Genomic DNA, 21,653 nt, shown 5'->3' with positions numbered 1-21,653 from the left:
AGAATGGTTAGGGAACATTTAAATAATGTTTAGGTAACATTTAGAGAATGTTAGGGAACATTTAAATAATGTTTAGGGAACATTTAGAGAATGTTAGGGAACATTTAAAATAATGTTTAGGGAACATTTAGAGAATGTTACGGAACTTTTAGAAATTATTTAGAGAATGTTTCAGGAACATTTAAAAAACATTCAGAGAATGTTGAAGGGAACATTTAGAGAATGTTTAGGGAACATTTAGAGAACGTTTAGGGAACATTTAGAGAATGTTTAGGGAACATTTAGAGAACGTTTAGGGAACATTTAGAGAACGTTTAGGGAACATTTAGAGAACGTTTAGGGAACATTTAGAGAACGTTTAGGGAACATTTAGAGAACATTTAGAGAACGTTTAGGGAACATTTAGAGAACGTTTAGGGAACATTTAGAGAACGTTTAGAGAATGTTTTCGTCTGAGTCAGAAACAGAGAACCTCCACTAATGAACCTGCTGATCTCAGTTGATGAAGGAGTCTCGTGGATCAGGTCAGGAGGTTCCCACTCTGGTTCCTGTTCCTGGTCCCATCAGCCTGCTGCTGCTTAAACTAATGACAGGTTCTTTAAACGGACTCCTGCTGTCAGGTTCCAATAAAGAGCCGGCAGGTGAGAGAAACACCTGGAGGCTGTGTCAGGGTGGTCTGGGGGGGGCTCACGCTCTGGTTCTGGACCCTCTGCTGGAACGCTGCAGGACTAACAGGAGGTCTGAGGAACGTTCTCTGAAATACACTTTTGTTATTCGTCTGGTTCTCCCCCTTTTATTCCCTCTGATGCTGCTCCCGTCTCTTCATCTACTGCAGGAGCTCGCGTCGACCACCGCCGGGGGGCGGAGCCAAAGCTGCAGGAAGTCCTTATATAGTTTGATGTTATTAAATAATAGTTATTTACTCACAATATCAACAAATACAACAAATACAGTTTATTTTTGTCATTTCTCATCTCTCTCTCTCCCTTTTCTCATTCTCTCTCTCTCTTTTTTCTCTCTCTCGTCCTTTTCTCTCTCTCTCTCTCTCTCTCCCCTTTTCTCTCTCTCTCTCCCCCTTTCTCTCTCTCGTCTCTCCCTTTTCTCTATCTCTCTCCTTTTCTCTCTCTCCCTTTTCTATCTCTTTCCTCTCTCGTCCCTTTTCTCTCTCCCTTTTCTCTCTCTCTCTCTCTCTCTCTCTCACTTTTCTCTCTCTCTCCTCTCTCCCTTTTCTCTATCTCTCCCTTCTCTCTCTCTCTCTCCCTTTCTCTCTCTCCCTTTTCTCTCTCTCTCTCTCTCTCCCTTTTCTCTCTCTCTCTCTCCTCCCTTTTCTCTCTCTCTCTCTCTCTCCCTTTCTCGCTCTCTCCTTCTCTCTTCTCTCTCTCCTTTTCTCTCTCTCTCTCTCTCTCCCCTTTTCTCTCTCTTCCTCTCTCTCCCCTTTCCTCTCTCTCTCTCTCTCGTCCCTTTTCTCTCTCTCTCTCTCTCTCCCTTTTTTCTCTCTCTCTCTCTCACTTTTCTCTCTCTCTCGTCACTTTTCTCTCTCTCGTCTCCCTCTTTCCTCTCGCGCGCTTTATGTTAATGAGCTCCGGTCGCGCGCCTGCAGCAGTTTCCAGCTGCGCGTGCACGCGGCCGTTAGTTCCTGCTCCGGTCGGTCGAGTCTCCGGGTCCCGGTCTGGTTCTGGTTCTCCTCAGGTCTGGTTCTAGTTCTCCTCAGGTCTGGTTCTGGTTCTCCTCCTCTGGTTCTCCTGTCCCTGTTCTCTTTGGATCCGGTTCTCCTCCTGGTTCTCTCGGTCCCCGTTCTGACATGGGCTGGACCGTCCCGGTTCTGCTGTCGGTCCTGTGGGTCGGACTCTCGGCCGGCAGTCCCCGGACGGACCGAGGCTCAAGGTAAACCAGGACCCGGACTACCGGATCCAGCAGGTCTAACCAGATCAGCTGTTGGTCTCAGGAATAATTATTATATAATATTTTACTGAACTATCACACTAAAGTTCATATTTTAGAATACTTTTACATCTTAATATTCACTTTTACTGGTTTTTAGTTACTTTGTGTTTTTATTCAGTCAGAAACAGATTAAAATATAAATTGCTGGCAGTTTTTGTTTGTAAACTAGATTTGTTTCTTAATTAAAGTTTAGTTTGGAAAACAGTTTTATTCTGGCAAATCACAACTTTCTTAATTTATTCATCTAATTTATTTAATCTAAAACTGTTTTTGTGCAAATCAGAAAGTTTTTGTTTGTTAAATGTTCTTCAGGACAAAACCAACAACAAAAGTAAACATCAGTTAAAGTTTCCGCGTTATATTTATAATATTCATAATCGCTCTCACTCACAAAAACAGGAATTTTAGTTTTTAGTCTGTTTGTCTCATTAATAATATTTTACTGAACTAAAACACTAAAGTTCATATTTTAAATACTTCTACATCTTAATGTTTACTTTTTTTTGCTTTTTAGCTGCTTTGTGTCTTTATTAAGTCATCAGAAACAGATTAAAATGTGATTTAAAATATAAATTACTGAAGTTTTGTTTGCAAAGTTTAGTTTGGAAAACAGATTTTAAGTTTTATTCTGGCAAAATCACAATTTTCTTTATTTATTTAATGTTAACTGTTTTTTGTGCAAATCAAAAAGTTTTTGTTTGCTAAATGTTCTTCAGATAAAACTAAACAAAAAACAAAACAAAACTGAACAACATGCGTTCAGGTGTCGTGGTTGCGTTCAGGTGTCGTGGTGCGTTCAGGTGCTCTGTTATTTAAGGATGTCTGTTGTGGTTTTTTGGACCAGCAGCAGGACAGGAAGTGGACTTGTTGTTCTTCTTCTGTGGTGTTTCTGCTGCTGAATTTATAACACAATAAAAGCTATTTAATGTGAGTTTCAGAATAAAAGCCTGGCTGTTGTTTATAATGTTTATCATGTGATCTGACGCTCGCTCCTGCTCCTTATCCTGCTCCTTCTCCTGCTCCCCCCCCTCCCCCTCCTCCTTCTCCTCCTCCTGCTCCTCCTCCTCCTGCCTCCTGCTCCCCCCCCCCTCCTCCTTCTCCTCCTCCTGCTCCTCCTCCTCCTGCTCCTGCTCCCTCCCCCTCCTCCTGCTCCTCCTCCCTCCTGCTCCTGCTCCCCCCCTCCTCCTGCCTCCTCCTCCTCCTGCTCCTGCTCCCCCCCCTCCTCCTGCTCCTCCTCCTCCTGCTGGCCTCCCCCACCCCTCCTCCTGCTCCTGCTCCCCCCCCCTCCTCCTGCTCCTCCTGCTCCTCCTCAGTGATCGAGGTGCTGGGTCTTCCAGGAGGTGAAGCAGAGCGTGGCGGTGGAGCAGCTGTCCGGCGGTCTGAGCGCGGCTCAGTGACGTCTACCGTGGTGTCCTCGCTGCGCCTCCCCCCCCGGCTGGGAGGAGTCCTGCTGGGACTCTACAGCAAGGGAGGACAACCGCAAATACCTGGAGGTGTCCGTCATGGGCAAGATCAACAAGGGTAGGACACCTCCGTCCCTCTTTATGTCCTCTTTATGTCTGTCCTCCGTCCCTCTTTATGTCCTCTTTATGTCTGTCCTCTGTCCTGCTTTATGTCCTCTTTATGTCTGTCCCTCCGTCCTCTTTATGTCCTCTTTATGTCTGTCCTCTGTCCTCTTTATGTCCTCTTTATGTCCCTCTGTCCTCTTTATGTCCCCTCTGTCCTCTTTATGTCTGTCCTCTGTCCTCTTTATGTCATCTTTATGTCTGTCCTCTGTCCTCTTTATGTCCCCTCTGTCCTCTTTATGTCCTCTTTTATGTCCTCTCTGGATTTTATAATGAAACTATTAACCCCGTCTCCTTCGTGTCTTTCCGTCTCCTTCGTGTCTTTCCGTCTCCTTCGTGTCTTTCCGTCTCCTTCGTGTCTTTCCATCTCGTCTCTTCTCTGGAAACTTCTCTGCTCAAGTTTCAAATAAAGTTTTGTGGGTTTGAACGTTTGAGTTTTCCACCAGGAGAAAATCCAGTTTGTCTTTCAACATCATCATATTTATTGTTTATAATATAATCATTAAACCTCACCTCCTGCCACCTCCTGCACCTTCTGCACCTCCTTCACCTCCTTCAGCTCCTTCAGCTCCTTCAACTCCTTCACCTCCTTCAGCTCCTTCAACTCCTTCACCTCTTTCACCTCCTTCAGCTCCTTCAACTCCTTCAACTCCTTCAACTCTTTCAGCTCCTTTACCCTCCTTCACCTCTTTCAGCTCCTTCAGCTCCTTCAACTCCTTCACCTCTTTCAGCCCCTTCAACCTCCTTCACCTCTTTCAGCTCTTTCACCTCCTTCAGCTCCTTCAGCTCCTTCAACTCCTTTCACCTCTTTCAGCCCCTTCAACTCCTTCACCTCTTTCAGCTCTTTCACCTCCTTCAGCTCCTTCAACTCCTTCACCTCCCTCAGCTCCTTCAACTCCTTCACCTCCCTCAGCTCCTTCAACTCCTTCACCTCCTTCACCTCCTTCAACTCCTTCAGCTCCTTCAACTCCTTCACCTCTTTCAGCTCCTTCAACTCCTTCAACTCCTTCACCTCTTTCAGCTCCTTCACCTCTTTCCAGCTCCTTCAACTCCTTCACCTCCTTCACCTCCTTCACATCCTTAAACACCTTCACCTCTTTCAGCTCCTTCAGCTCCTTCAACTCCTTCACCTCCTTCACATCCTTAAACAGCTTCACCTCTTTCAGCTCCTTCAGCTCCTTCAACTCCTTCACCTCTTTCAGCTCCTTCAACTCCTTCACCTCCTTCAGCTCCTTCAACTCCTTCACCTCTTTCACCTCCTTCAGCTCCTTCAACTCCTTCAACTCCTTCAACTCTTTCAGCTCCTTTACCTCCTTCCTTCACCTCTTTCAGCTCCTTCAGCTCCTTCAACTCCTTCACCTCTTTCAGCCCCTTCAACTCCTTCACCTCTTTCAGCTCTTTCACCTCTTTCACCTCCTTCAGCTCCTTCAACTCCTTCACCTCCTCAGCTCCTTCAACTCCTTCACCTCCTTCACCTCCTTCAACTCCTTCACCTCTTTCAGCTCCTTCAACTCCTTCACCTCTTTCAGCTCCTTCAACTCCTTCAACTCCTTCACCTCTTTCAGCTCCTTCACCTCTTTCAGCTCCTTCAGCTCCTTCAACTCCTTCACCTCCTTCACCTCCTTCACATCCTTAAACACCTTCACCTCTTTCAGCTCCTTCACCTCTTTCAGCTCCTTCAACTCCTTCACCTCTTTCAGCTCCTTCACCTCTTTCAGCTCCTTCAACTCCTTCACCTCCTTCAGCTCCTTCAACTCCTTCACCTCCTTCAGCTCCTTCAACTCCTTCACATCCTTAAACAGCTTCACCTCTTTCAGCTCCTTCAGCTCCTTCAACTCCTTCACCTCTTTCAGCTCCTTCACCTCTTTCAGCTCCTTCAACTCCTTCACCTCTTTCAGCTCCTTCACCTCTTTCAGCTCCTTCAACTCCTTCACCTCCTTCAGCTCCTTCAACTCCTTCACATCCTTAAACAGCTTCACCTCTTTCAGCTCCTTCAACTCCTTCACCTCCTTCAGCTCCTTCACCTCTTTCAGCTCCTTCAGCTGCATCAACTCCTTCACCTTCAGCTCTTGCACCTCCTCCTGAAGGTATTTGTTGTTGTGATTGTTATTGTTGTTGTTGTTATTGTTGTTGTTGTTGTAACTGTTGTTATTGATGATGATCTGAAGGTTATTGTTGTTGTTATTGTTGTGATCATTGTGATTGTTGTTGTTGTTGTGTTGCTCAGTGCTGGTGCGGTACGTGCGTTCTGACGGGAAGCTCCACACGGTGAACCTGCAGAACGCCAACCTGGCTGATGGGCGGAGCCACTCCCTCATCCTGCGACTCGGCGGTCTGCAGCGCAGCAACATGAACGCTGAACTCTACGTCGACTGCCGATTGGCCGACTCCAGCCAGGGCCTGCCCTCATTGGTCCCCCTGCCCCGGGACGCCGACATGGTGGAGGTCCGCCACGGACAGAAGGCCTACGCCCGCCTGCAGGTCAGGACCAGTCACCTGACAGGTCACCTGACGAGTCACCTGACAGGTCACCTGACGGGTTACCTGACGGGTCACCTGACGAGTTACCTGACGGGTCACCTGACGAGTCACCTGACAGGTCACCTGACAGGACACCTGACGAGTCACCTGACAGGTCACCTGACGGGTTACCTGACGGGTCACCTGACGAGTTACCTGACGGGTCACCTGACGAGTTACCTGACTAATGACGAGTCTCTGTGTTTATACCAGTTATTGACACAATGAACATCTTAATGATCGTGTGTGTGTGTGTGTGTGTGTGTGTGTCAGGGTTCTGTGGACTCCCTCAGACTGGTTCTAGGAGGTTCTGTTGCTAAAGCTGGAGCTCTGACTGACTGTCCGTTCCAAGGAGACTCTTCAGCCTACAACACAGGTGATGACGTCACTGATGTCATGGTGTTTCACTGATCTCATGATGTCACTGATCTTGTGACGTCACTGATCTCGTGATGTCACTGATCTCCTGATGTCACTGATCTCGAGATGTCACTGATCTCGTGATGTCACTGATCTCGTGATGTCACTGATCTCGTGATGTCACTGATCTCGAGATGTCACTGATCTTGTGATGTCACTGATCTCGTGATGTCACTGATCTCATGATGTCACTGATCTCGTGACGTCACTGATCTTGTGACGTCACTGATCTCGTGATGTCACTGATTTCATGATGTCACTGATCTCGTGATGTAACTGATCTTGTGACATCACTGATCTCGTGATGTCACTGATCTTGTGATGTCACTGATCTTGTGACATCACTGATCTCGTGATGTCACTGATCTTGTGATGTCACTGATCTTGTGATGTCACTGATCTCGTGATGTCACTGATCTCGTGATGTCACTGATCTCATGGTGTTTCACCGATCTCATGATGTCACTGATCTTGTGATGTCACTGATCTCATGACGTCACTGATGTCATGACGTCACTGATGTCATGGTGTTTCACTGATCTCATGATGTCACTGATCTCGTGATGTCACTGATCTTGTGATGTCACTGATCTTGTGATGTCACTGATCTTGTGATGTCACTGATCTCGTGATGTCACTGATCTTGTGATGTCACTGATCTCGTGATGTCACTGATCTCATGACGTCACTGATGTCATGGTGTTTCACTGATCTCATGATGTCACTAATCTCGTGATGTCACTAATCTCATGACGTCACTGATGTCATGGTGTTTCACTGATCTCATGGTGTTTCACTGATCTCGTGATGTCACTAATCTCGTGATGTCACTAATCTCGTGATGTCACTAATCTCATGAAGTCACTGATGTCATGGTGTTTCACTGATCTCATGGTGTTTCACTGATCTCATGATGTCACTGATCTTGTGACGTCACTGATCTCGTGATGTCACTGATCTCGTGATGTCACTGATCTCATGATGTCACTGATCTCGTGATGTCACTGATCTCGTGATGTCACTGATCTCGTGACGTCACTGATGTCATGGTGTTTCACTGATCTCATGATGTCACTAATCTTGTGATGTCACTAATCTCATGACGTCACTGATGTCATGGTGTTTCACTGATCTCATGATGTCACTGATCTTGTGATGTCCCTGATCTCATGACGTCACTGATGTCATGGTGTTTCACTGATCTCATGATGTCACTAATCTCGTGATGTCACTAATCTCATGACGTCACTGATGTCATGGTGTTTCACTGATCTCATGGTGTTTCACTGATCTCATGATGTCACTGATCTTGTGGCGTCACTGATCTCGTGATGTCACTGATCTCGTGATGTCACTGATCTCGTGATGTCACTGATCTTGTGATGTCACTGATCTCGTGATGTCACTGATCTCGTGATGTCACTGATCTCGTGATGTCACTGATCTCGTGACGTCACTGATGTCATGATGTTTCACTGATGTCATGATGTCACTGATCTTGTGATGTCACTGATCTCATGACGTCACTGATGTCATGGTGTTTCACTGATCTCATGATGTCACTAATCTCGTGATGTCACTGATCTCGTGATGTCACTGATCTTATGACGTTACTGATCTCGTGATGTCACTGATCTTGTGATGTCACTGATCTCGTGATGTCACTGATCTCGTGATGTCACTGATCTTGTGATGTCACTGATGTCATGGTGTTTCACTGATCTCATGGTGTTTCACTGATCTCATGATGTCACTGATCTCGTGATGTCACTGATCTCATGACGTCACTGATGTCATGACGTCACTGATGTCATGACGTCACTGATGTCATGATGTTTCACTGATCTCATGATGTCACTAATCTCGTGATGTCACTAATCTCATAACGTCACTGATGTCATGGTGTTTCACTGATCTCATGATGTCACTGATCTTGTGACGTCACTGATCTCGTGATGTCACTGATCTCGTGATGTCACTGATCTCGTGATGTCACTGATCTCGTGATGTCATTGATCTTGTGACGTCTCTGATGTCATGGTGTTTCACTGATCTCATGGTGTTTCACTGATCTCATGATGTCACTGATCTTGTGACGTCACTGATCTCGTGATGTCACTGATCTCGTGATGTCACTGATCTCGTGATGTCACTGATCTCATGATGTCACTGATCTCGTGATGTCACTGATCTTGTGACGTCACTGATCTCGTGATGTTACTGATCTTGTGATGTCACTGATCTCGTGATGTCACTGATCTCGTGATGTCACTGATCTCGTAATGTCACTGATCTCGTGACGTCACTGATGTCATGGTGTTTCACTGATCTCATGGTGTTTCACTGATCTCATGATGTCACTGATCTTGTGATGTCACTGATCTCATGACATCACTGATGTCATGGTGTTTCACTGATCTCATGATGTCACTGATCTCATGATGTCACTGATCTTGTGACGTCACTGATCTCATGATGTCACTGATCTCGTGATGTCACTGATCTCATGATGTCACTGATCTCATGATGTCACTGATCTCTGACGTGTGATTTTAACTCTGCCGTGTGTTTCAGTGGGTGCGGAGGTGAACTCTATCCTCGGTGAGTTTACAGACCCAACATCACGGTAGAAACAATAATCAATAATCAATAATCAATGAGTCACCTGATCGTGTCCTCTGATCACCTTCAGGTGACCACACCAAGGCTTTGATTGGTCAACTCATCATCTTCAACCAGATCCTGGGAGAGCTGAGACAGGACATCAGAGAACAGGTGAGACAGGCTGACAGACAGACAGACAGACAGACAGACAGGTGGACAGACAGACAGGTGGACAGACAGACAGACAGGTGGACAGACAGACAGACAGACAGACAGACAGGTGACTGTGTCCTCCTTCCTCCAGGTGAAGGAGATGTCTCTGATCAGAAACACCATCCTGGAGTGTCAGGTTTGTGGTAAGTCAGCAGCTTCTTCTTCTTCTCTTATTAAAGCTGAGTTATATCTGAGGACCTGATTGAAGACTGCCTGTCTGTCTGTCTGTCCACCTGTCTGTCTGTCCACCTGTCTGTCTGCAGGCTTCCATGAGCCCCGGTCTCGCTGCTCTCCTAACCCGTGCTTTAAGGGCGTGTCCTGTATGGAGAGCATCCATTTCCCAGGATACACCTGTGGACCCTGCCCACCTGGAACCTCCGGCAACGGGACGCACTGCAGCGACATCGACGAGGTGACCACACAACAACAACAACAACAACAACAACAACAAGACAAGAACATACAACACTACAACAACAATACACAGTATCAAAACAACCACTCTGCTACAAAACATTCAGATTACAATGTACAATACCACAACAACAACAACAACAACAGTGCAACACTAAAACAACAACAACACTACAACAACAAGAACAATACAAAACATTCAGATTACAATGTACGATACCACAACAACAACAACAACACTACAACACTAAAACAACAACAACACTACAACAACAACAACACTACAACACTAAAACAACAACAACACTACAAAACATTCAGATTACAATGTACAATACCACCACCACAACAACAGCACAACAACTACACTACTACATCAACAACAACACTATGACAACACTACAATAGCAACACAACAACAATGACAACAAAACAACAACACTACTACTACTACAACACGACCACAACAACATTATGAAGACAACACCAATACAACAGCACTAATACAACACTACTACGACATAACTATGACAACAACACTACAACAATAACACAACAACAACAACAACAACAACAACAACACTACCACAACAACACTACCACAACAACAACAACAACAACACTACAACAACATCACTACAACAACAACAACAGTGAGAGTTGCTCCTGGTCCTGACCTCTCCCCTGGTGTCTGTGTCAGTGTGAGCTCCAGCCCTGTTTCTCTCCTGGAGCCTGTGTGAACACAGTGGGAGGCTTCAGCTGCCGGCCCTGTCCTCCAGGCCTCTGGGGGGCGCCACTCGCTTGGGACCGGACTGGACTACGCCAAGACACACAGACAGGTCAGACACACACACACACACAGACAGACAGGTCAGACACACAGACACACAGACAGGTCAGACACACAGACACACAGACAGGTCAGACACACAGACAGGTCAGACATACAGACAGGTCAGACACACACACAGACAGACAGGTCAGACAGACAGACAGACAGACAGACAGGTCAGACACACACAGACAGGTCAGTCAGACACACACAGACAGGTCAGACACACACACAGACAGGTCAGACACACAGACAGACAGGTCAGACACACACAGACAGGTCAGACACACACAGACAGGTCCAGTAGGGGGGACTACACCGGCTGCAGGAAGAAGTCTGACTGTATAGAAATCTATGAGAAAATGATCTGTGAGCTCAGTAAACATTCTCATGTTTCATGATGTTTATTAAGTAAATTATGTTCCAACCGTCTCCCTCCCTGCCTGTCTGTCTCTCTCCCTCTCCCTGCCTGTCTCTCTCCCTATCTGTCTCCCTGCCTGTCTGTCTCCCTGTCTGTCTGTCTCCAGGACTGTGTGGACATAGATGAGTGTGTGGAGCTGCCTGATGCCTGTGTGTTGAACTCTGTGTGCATCAACAGCGTGGTGAGTTCAACTCAGATCTCATATTAAATATTAAATATTGTTTATAATAACGATGATGTCATGTCTCATATTAAATAATAACGATGATGTCATGTCTCATATTAAATAATAACGATGATGTCATGTCTCATATTAAATAATAACGATGATGTCATGTCTCATATTAAATAATAACGATGATGTCATGTCTCATATTAAATAATAACGATGATGTCATGTCTCATATTAAATAATAACGATGATGTCATGTCTCATATTAAATAATAACGATGATGTCATGTCTCATATTAAATAATAACGATGATGTCATGTCTCATATTAAATAATAACGATGATGTCATGTCTCAGGGTTCCTATAAGTGCGGCGGCTGTAAACCTGGTTTCCTTGGTAACCAGACGTCAGGTTGTTTCCCCAGGAAGTCGTGCGCAGCGCTGACCTTTAACCCCTGTGACACCAACGCACACTGCACCATGGAGAGGAACGGAGAGGTCGCCTGCAGGGTCAGACACACACACACACACACACACACACTCACACACACACACACACTCACACACACACGCACTCACACACACACACACACACAGTCTGGTTTTCATAGATCATAAGGACTCCAGTTTTATTCCTCACCGGTGGGGACCACCCTTTCTAGAGGTTGTAGAGAGCTGAAAAAAATTGAGTTAGCTTGCCATAGCTTAGTTAACCTATACACGCCTTCAAACCTCTGAAATGATGAAGTAAGGTTCTAGACATGTTTAAATAAGGCTTTACGGGGACATCCGGAAAAACCAGTAAACATGCTATCAGGGTACATCATTTACATGAATTTGCATATTTCACACAGATTATATGGTGACTAAGGGGGACCTACTTTTGCAAAAAACAATTAAATTTAGATCATTTTCTAAGAAGCTTATTCTACAATTATGGCATTTGCCATAAACTGTCTGACAACTGCCAACTGTGAAGTGAATTATTGTTCAGAAAAGTCTTTCCACAATAAGAGTTGTTCTTCACACTGCTTGTCTTTTCTTGTTTCTAACCTCAGTCAACTAGTGTTGTTCTACTACATTTAATGCTACATGAAATAGTGGATCCAGTATTGTAAGTATGTAAACCTATACTCTAAGACAATACAACAAATTTATTAGCCTGGAAATGAAAAATCTGTGCATCTGTTGCAACACAACATATTTTTCAGTTCACAATTAGCTAATGTCTATAAATACCAAGCAACTTGTGTAACTTCAAGAACATGTCAGAAAATGTAAATTTGTTAATATTAGCTTCCTTCTCAGTTCTGACTGTCAACCAAGGTAAGTCAGTCCACACAACAATGAAGGCATATGATATCACATACGTACAGGGTTAGTAGCAGACAACTGTTAATACATGTATATTATTTTCAAGCCCTAATAGTGGAACAGCACGCTGCAGATGCACAAGTTCAGATATTGAAATTGGTATCAAAAAGGAAATAATGCAATAGTGAATCCCTACAGTCAATTACAAAGGGACCACTGTATATTTGACAACTACCTGAGACATTGTAGAGAGACACACATTTTAATTTTGAATATAAAAGGTGTAGTGCCACATGGCATTTTAATAACATATTCTGGCCTTTTCTCCCAAAAGCCAATTGCATGCTCTCACTGAAGAACCAGGAAACCTCTCAGCCAAGTTACATTAATGGGGGGAATGCAGTTCCAACAGATTTGGTTGGAGATGTACTTCTATTAACCATGAAAATGGTGGTATTATGCAAATTCAAAGTAGAACCTGAGGGAAAAAGCAGTTTTAACCTCAACCTTTTAAGCTCAAGAGCACCTGATACCAGTGGCGGCCACGCACTCCAACAGGACCAGACATAAAAAGTTACACAAAATACGTATTAGTCCATACATGCTGCACACTTAACCAGGAGACGCCCATGAAGCCACTTCAACTAAAACTCAGATAATATGCACTTCAAAACAATATTGCTATAACTCTGATGCCATTTATGGTCTGCACACACAACCCAGTTGCTCAGTGAGAGCGAGGCTTAGCTGACAAAATGAGTAAGATTTAGTTTCTCCTTAATATAAATTTCAATAGATCAAATAAGAAGTCAAACCCACTTGAATTGTATAGCTGAAGTTTTTAATTCTAGCAAAGTAAAAATGAAGTTTAAATAAATTGCTGCAACAAATTAAGTTATTGTTCCACTAATAAGGAACAAAACAAACTGCTCATTAAATTAAAAAAATAAAATAAAAGACTTGGCAGCATACATTAGAACTAAACATCAGTCAGCCAATTACATTGTTAATAACACCAGAAAGAAACAACTTTAACTTTAACAAAACTTTCCATTTGTAAGCAGTAGTACGGTTGATAACAAAAAACTTCAGGCTCTGCTCTTAAACACTTCTCGAAATCTCTTTTTGATGGCACAGTGCAAGTGCAGAGTAATGCACTCATGTGCCTCTCGACCGCCTTTACCTCTGCTGGCTGCCATGGTGTGCTTTAATGTGAGGCCTTACCTGTAAAGAGTAGAAAAACAGATGTTTTCATAAAAGTATAAGGAAATATCTGATGATTGTAACATCACTTGGTTGTTAATCTGAATTGGACTACTTAATGTGTTTCTACCTAGGATTATCACACAAGGGATAGTAATGTCTTGTCCTGTGTATTAGCATATTATTATGGCAACTTTCTTTTTCTTTTTTCACATTTTAATTTTCTTTTATCATAATCTTTTTGTCTGAGATATTTACATCCTGTTAGACCCGCTATAAAAAATATCACCTTTTGAAGAATGCTTTACAGCACTGACTCCAGATGATGCTCCATCTTCTGCTGGTGGCAGTTTGCGTCTCTTCTGTTTTGGTGGGATTTTATTCCCCTCAGTGTCTGTCGAAGTTTCCTGTGTATAGAATTGTTTAAATAAGATACATCTAATGGGGTATGACAATGTAGACCAAAGCAAAACACCCCAAAAAAAAAAAAAAAACAATGCTGCAAAAATGCTTTAATACATTTAAATTCAAACAATTAGACACACATCCGTTTGAGGAACCTTAATCAGTTCTACATTTTGTGTCAACTTAGTCAAACTACCTTTTGAATCAGGAAAACCTAAATATCCCATAATCATGAGCCTGTTTGGCAGACCTGATACATAAAAGATTCCCCTCATAATAATCGTATTATTTAAATTTATCTGCATGAAGAAAACAACAGCAGACGTCAAAAGTGACTTGAAGACACTAGAGGTAATTTAACTAGAGGACATTAATTACCTGTTGACCAGTGTCCTCTGAACTGGGAGCTTCATCCATCTGGGGCTCTGACACCAGCACAGGCTGGGAGCTCACACAGGGCATACCAGTTTTCATCTGCAATGACTTGATACAAAAAGGAATTCAAAAAATGTAAACAAATCAGTCAATTTTATGTAAACACTGCATAATATTTTATGATTTTAATACATTTTTTAAAGGACATGTCTCTTTGGTCAAATACATGCCAACAACAGACTAATGAGTAAGACTTCTATTATTTTATCGTGCTTTGTCAACCTCTGTCTGCTTTCACACATCTTGAATAGACTGTTCTCCATGGGGACATTTCACATACCTGTGCATTCTCTCTTATCAGAGACTTAACTGTGTTTAACTGAAACAAAACAATAAAAGGTGCTTTGTGGGGACGTCGTAAATTTCCAGACTACAGTGACATTTTGCCCCAGTACAATGACTCAATGAGGTTCAGATGTTTCCTAAATATCCCTTAATCATTAGCCACCTACACGCATTACAGAAAAGTGTTTGGCAGACCTGATGCATAATAGATTCCCCTCAAAATGATCATATTCTTTTCATTTATCTGCATAAAGAAAACAACAGCAGATGTCAAAAGTGACTCGAAGACACTATAGGTAAATTTAAGTGATGGACATTAATTACCTGTTGACTAGTGTCCTCTGAACTGGCAGTTTTATCCATCTGGGGCTCTGACACTAGCACAGGCATACCAGTTTCACATGTAGTCATCTGCAATGATTTGATACAAAAAATAATTGAAATATGTAAACCAATCAGTTAATTTCGTGTAAACATTGCATAATATTTTATGATTTTAATACATTTTCTAAAGGACATGTCTCTTGAGTTAAATGCATGCTGACACAACAGACTAAAAAGTAAGAATTCTACTATTTTCTCCTGCTTTGTCAACCTCTGTCTGCCTTTACACGTCTTGAATACACTGTGCTTTGTGGGGACATTTCACACATCTTGAATAGACCATGATTCATGGGGACATTTCACATACCTGTGCATATTCTCTTATCAGATACTTAACTGTGTTTAACTGAAACAAAACCATAAAAGGTGCATTGTGGGGACGTCGTAAATTCCCCAGACTCCAGTGACATTTTGCCCCAGGAAAATTAATCATCAAGGTTCAGATGTGTCCTAAATATCCCTTAATCATTAGCCACCTCCAAGCATTACAGAAAACTGTTTGGCAGACCTGATGCATAATAGATTCCCCTCTTAATGATCATATTCTTTTCATTTATCTGCATAAAGAAAACAACAGCAGACGTCAAAAGTGACTCGAAGACACTATAGGTAAATTTAAGTGATGGACATTAATTACCTGTTGACTAGTGTCCTCTGAACTGGCAGTTTTATCCATCTGGGGCTCTGACACCAGCACAGGCATACCAGTTTCACATGTAGTCATCTGCAATGATTTGATACAAAAAATAATTGAAATATGTAAACCAATCAGTTAATTTCATGTGAACATTGCATAATATTTTATGACTTTAATACATTTTCTAAAGGACATGTCTCTTGGGTCAAATACATGCCAACACAACAGACTAACAAGTAAAAATTCTACTGTTTTCTCCAGCTTTGTCAACCTCTGTCTGCCTTTACACATCTTGAATAGACTGTGCTTTGTGGGGACATTTCACACATCTTGAATAGATTGTGCATCATGGGGACATTTCACATACCTGTGCATTCTCTCTAATCAGATACTTAACTGTGTTTAACTGAAAAAAAACATAAAAGGTGCATTGTGGGGACGTCGTAAATTCCCCAGACTCCAGTGACATTTTGCCCCAGGAAAATTAATCATCAAGGTTCAGATGTGTCCTTAATATCCCTTAATCATTAGCCACCTCCAAGCATTACAGAAAACTGTTTGGCAGACCTGATGCATAATAGATTCCCCTCTTAATGATCATATTCTTTTCATTTATCTGCATAAAGAAAACAACAGCAGACGTCAAAAGTGACTCGAAGACACTATAGGTAAATTTAAGTGATGGACATTAATTACCTGTTGACTAGTGTCCTCTGAACTGGCAGTTTTATCCATCTGGGGCTCTGACACCAGCACAGGCATACCAGTTTCACATTTAGTCATCTGCAATGATTTGATACAAAAAATAATTGAAATATGTAAACCAATCAGTTCATTTCATGTGAACATTGCATAATATTTTATGACTTTAATACATTTTCTAAAGGACATGTCTCTTGGGTCAAATACATGCCAACACAACAGACTAGCAAGTAAGAATTCTACTATTTTCTCCAGCTTTGTCAACCTCTGTCTGCCTTTACACATCTTGAATAGACTGTGCTTTGTGGGGACATTTCACACATCTTGAATCGACCGTGATTCATGGGGACATTTCACATACCTGTGCATATTCTCTAATCAGATACTTAACTGTGTTTAACTGAAACAAAACCATAAAAGGTGCATTGTGGGGACGTCGTAAATTCCCCAGACTCCAGTGACATTTTGCCCCAGGAAAATTAATCATCAAGGTTCAGATGTGTCATACATATCCCTTAATCATTAGCCACCTCCAAGCATTACAGAAAACTGTTGGCAGACCTGATGCATAATAGATTCCCCTCTTAATGATCATATTCTTTTCATATGTCTGCATAAAGAAAACAACAGCAGACATCAAAAGTGACTTGAAGACTCTAGAGCTGAATTTTAAGAGATGGACATTAATTACCTGTTGACTAGCATCCTCTGAACTGGCAGTTTTATCCATCTGGGGCTCTGACACCAGCACAGGCATACCAGTTTCACATGTAGTCATCTGCAATGATTTGATACAAAAAGGAATTGAAATATGTAAACCAATCAGTTAATTTCATGTAAACATTGCATAAAATTTTATGATTTTAATACATTTTCTAAAGGACATGTCTCTTGGGTCAAATACATGCCAACACAACAGACTAATGAGTAAGAATTCTACTATTTTCTCCAGCTTTGTCAACCTCTGTCTGCCTTTACACATCTTGAATACACTGTGCTTTGTGGGGACATTTCACATACCTGTGCATTCTCTCAAATCAGATACTTAACTGTGTTTAACTGAAACAAAACCATAAAAGGTGCTTTGTGGGGACGTCGTAAATTCCCCAGACTCCAGTGACATTTTGCCCCAGGAAAATTAATCATCAAGGTTCAGATGTGTCCTTAATATCCCTTAATCATTAGCCACTTCCAAGCATTACAGAAAACTGTTTGGCAGACCTGATGCATAATAGATTCCCTTCTTAATGATCATATTCTTTTCATTTATCTGCATAAAGAAAACAACAGCAGATGTCAAAAGTGACTTGAAGACTCTAGAGCTGAATTTAAGAGATGGACATTAATTACCTGTTGACTAGTGTCCTCTGAACTGGCAGTTTTATCCATCTGGGGCTCTGACACCAGCACAGGCATACCAGTTTCACATGTAGTCATCTGCAATGATTTGATACAAAAAATAATTGAAATATGTAAACCAATCAGTTAATTTCATGTAAACATTGCATAATATTTTATGATTTTAATACATTTTCTAAAGGACATGTCTCTTGAGTTAAATGCATGCTAACACAACATACTAAAAAGTAAGAATTCTACTATTTTCTCCTGCTTTGTCAACCTCTGTCTGCCTTTACAAATCTTGAATACACTGTGCTTTGTGGGGACATTTCACATACCTGTGCATTCTCTCAAATCAGATACTTAACTGTGTTTAACTGAAACAAAACCATAAAAGGTGCTTTGTGGGGACTTCGTAAATTTCCAGACTCCAGTGACATTTTGCCCCAGGATAATGACTCAACAAGGTTCAGATGTGTCCTAAATATCCCTTAATCATTAGCCACCTACAAGCATTACAGAAAAACTTTTTGGCAGACCTGATGCATAATAGATTCCCCTCATAATGATCATATTCTTTTCATTTATGTGCATAAAGAAAACAACAGCAGATGTCAAAAGTGACTCGAAGACACTATAGGTAAATTTAAGTGATGGACATTAATTACCTGTTGACTAGCGTCCTCTGAACTGGCAGTTTTATCCATCTGGGGCTCTGACACCAGCACAGGCATACCAGTTTCACATGTAGTCATCTGCAATGGTTTGATACAAAAAATAATTGAAATATGTAAACCAATCAGTTAATTTCATGTAAACATTGCATAATATTTTATGATTTTAATACATTATCTAAAGGACATGTCTCTTGGGTCAAATACATGCCAACACAACAGACTAATGACTAAGAATTCTACTATTTTCTCCAGCTTTGTCAACCTCTGTCTGCCTTTACACATCTTGAATACACTGTGCTTTGTGGGGACATTTCACACATCTTGAATAGACCATGATTCATGAGGACATTTCACATACCTGTGCATATTCTCTTATCAGATACTTAACTGTGTTTAACTGAAACAAAACCATAAAAGGTGCATTGTGGGGACGTCGTAAATTCCCCAGACTCCAGTGACATTTTGCCCCAGGATAATGACTCAACAAGGTTCAGATGTGTCCTAAATATCCCTTAATCATTAGCCAACTCCAAGCATTACAGAAAACTGTTTGGCAGACCTGATGCATAATAGATTCCCCTCTTAATGATCATATTCTTTTCATTTATCTGCATAAAGAAAACAACAGCAGACGTCAAAAGTGACTCGAAGACACTATAGGTAAATTTAAGTGATGGACATTAATTACCTGTTGACTAGTGTCCTCTGAACTGGCAGTTTTATCCATCTGGGGCTCTGACACCAGCACAGGCATACCAGTTTCACATTTAGTCATCTGCAATGATTTGATACAAAAAATAATTGAAATATGTAAACCAATCAGTTCATTTCATGTGAACATTGCATAATATTTTATGATTTTAATACATTTTCTAAAGGACATGTCTCTTGGGTCAAATACATGCCAACACAACAGACTAACAAGTAAGAATTCTACTATTTTCTCCAGCTTTGTCAACCTCTGTCTGCCTTTACACATCTTGAATACACTGTGCTTTGTGGGGACATTTCACACATCTTGAATCGACCGTGATTCATGGGGACATTTCACACACCTGTGCATTCTCTCGAATCAGATACTTAACTGTGTTTAACTGAAACAAAACCATAAAAGGTGCATTGTGGGGACGTCGTAAATTCCCCAGACTACAGTGACATTTTGCCCCAGGAAAATTAATCATCAAGGTTCAGATGTGTCCTAAATATCCCTTAATCATTAGCCACCTCCAAGCATTACAGAAAACTGTTGGCAGACCTGATGCATAATAGATTCCCCTCTTAATGATCATATTCTTTTCATATGTCTGCATAAAGAAAACAACAGCAGACATCAAAAGTGACTTGAAGACTCTAGAGCTGAATTTTAAGAGATGGACATTAATTACCTGTTGACTAGCGTCCTCTGAACTGGCAGTTTTATCCATCTGGGGCTCTGACACCAGCACAGGCATACCAGTTTCACATGTAGTCATCTGCAATGATTTGATACAAAAAGGAATTGAAATATGTAAACCAATCAGTTAATTTCATGTAAACATTGCATAATATTTTATGATTTTAATACATTTTCTAAAGGACATGTCTCTTGGGTCAAATACATGCCAACACAACAGACTAATGATTAAGAATTCTACTATTTTCTCCAGCTTTGTCAACCTCTGTCTGCCTTTACACATCTTGAATACACTGTGCTTTGTGGGGACATTTCACACATCTTGAATCGACCGTGATTCATGGGGACATTTCACACACCTGTGCATATTCTCTAATCAGATACTTAACTGTGTTTAACTGAAACAAAACCATAAAAGGTGCATTGTGGGGACGTCGTAAATTCCCCAGACTACAGTGACATTTTGCCCCAGGAAAATTAATCATCAAGGTTCAGATGTGTCCTAAATATCCCTTAATCATTAGCCACCTACATGCATTACAGAAAACTGTTTGGCAGACCTGATGCATAATAGATTCCCCTCAAAATGATAAAGAAACAGTCTGTAATAAACACTAATGCTAACTAGCTAATGCTACATGTGCTTTGGCTAGCATCCGTCAACAAGTAGACAGTTTTAAAACATTAATAAATGGCTACATGATACATAACACTGTCATGTATTACACGGTATTTCAAGAAATCCTCTGAATACTTACTGAACACGCCACTTGCTCCAGGTATTCCTTAACATTGAATCATCTCTTCGACGTGTCATGGAGTTGAAAGCTGCAGTACTTTTACTAATTTGAGATTGAACGTGAACGTGCAGTTGACTTCCTCTCTGATTTCACAATAAAAGCGTACGGCCGGAAGTCACAAGTCCCTTACTAGCATTATTAGAAAATAATATACAGAAAACCAATCTGGAATATATGATTAATCTTCTTATTTTAATGGCAAAATACTATATCCATAAATACAAATTCACTAATTAGAAGCCACATTTTATTGATTTTACTAATGAGATCAAGCAATACAATAAGTAAAACTAACAGCTCTTACTTCCCAAAAGGTTTTTTTTAAAACTTACATCTCAGCGCAGTGTCAGGTGTCTGACACCCCCTGATGTGAACCGGGTGTGGGAGGCTCTTGCCTTGCCTCGCCCACCGGGGACGCATGGGGCGCAAGGAAACCAGGCGAGGAGAGGAAAAGTTTTAATGATGGCGGCAGCGGGTCACAGCTGGATCAGCTGTCAGTTGGCTTTAACAGCTGTAGACATGCACTAATAATAATAATAATAATAATAATAATCATAGTCATAATAATAATAATAATAATAAGTGTTTTCTCTGTTTAACAATCACCTGCACATGAATAATAACCTGCATTCTGTATTTATACTGTGAACTGTGTCCTGCTCAGGGACACAGGAATGCCTTTATATGATTTATTCGTTGTTATTTGCATCTGTATAGACTACCGTGGTGATAAATTCATAATATAATATCCCAGAACGTGATTGTGTTGTGTTTTATTAGGTGAGATGATTAAGGGAAAATATAAATGTAAACTCAGATCAAACCTGCACTCAGGAATGTGAATGAAAAGTGTTTCTTGCTGACAGACTCCCATACTCTTTATTTTCTTTTTTTAAACTTGAAAAGTATCCATAATAAATCTAAATGGGGGAAATAACAGATAGTGAAAGGGAAAAAAAATTCTAGAATGAT

At 41.5% G+C, this 21,653-nt stretch overlaps 1 protein-coding gene across 1 annotated transcript in view; it reads left to right on the top strand.

Annotated features, from left to right (window-relative positions):
* The first annotated feature begins 3,289 nt into the window (after nt 1–3,289).
* Nucleotides 3,290–21,653, top strand: part of thbs3a (thrombospondin 3a) — a 32,749-nt gene continuing 14,385 nt past the window's right edge. The window contains 11 exon segments of the mRNA XM_059339943.1: nt 3,290–3,465; nt 5,737–5,990; nt 6,303–6,405; nt 9,024–9,050; nt 9,142–9,224; nt 9,358–9,409; nt 9,530–9,678; nt 10,381–10,460; nt 10,462–10,519; nt 11,040–11,114; nt 11,463–11,615. Of these exon segments, the coding sequence (XP_059195926.1) occupies nt 3,447–3,465; nt 5,737–5,990; nt 6,303–6,405; nt 9,024–9,050; nt 9,142–9,224; nt 9,358–9,409; nt 9,530–9,678; nt 10,381–10,460; nt 10,462–10,519; nt 11,040–11,114; nt 11,463–11,615 (1,053 nt within the window). The 5' untranslated portion in view covers nt 3,290–3,446.

This window comes from Centropristis striata, chromosome 8 (genome assembly GCF_030273125.1).
Source record: "Centropristis striata isolate RG_2023a ecotype Rhode Island chromosome 8, C.striata_1.0, whole genome shotgun sequence".
NCBI lineage: Eukaryota > Metazoa > Chordata > Actinopteri > Perciformes > Serranidae > Centropristis > Centropristis striata.
Note: the sequence above shows the minus strand (reverse complement) of the source record. Positions and strands in the feature narration are given on the sequence as shown.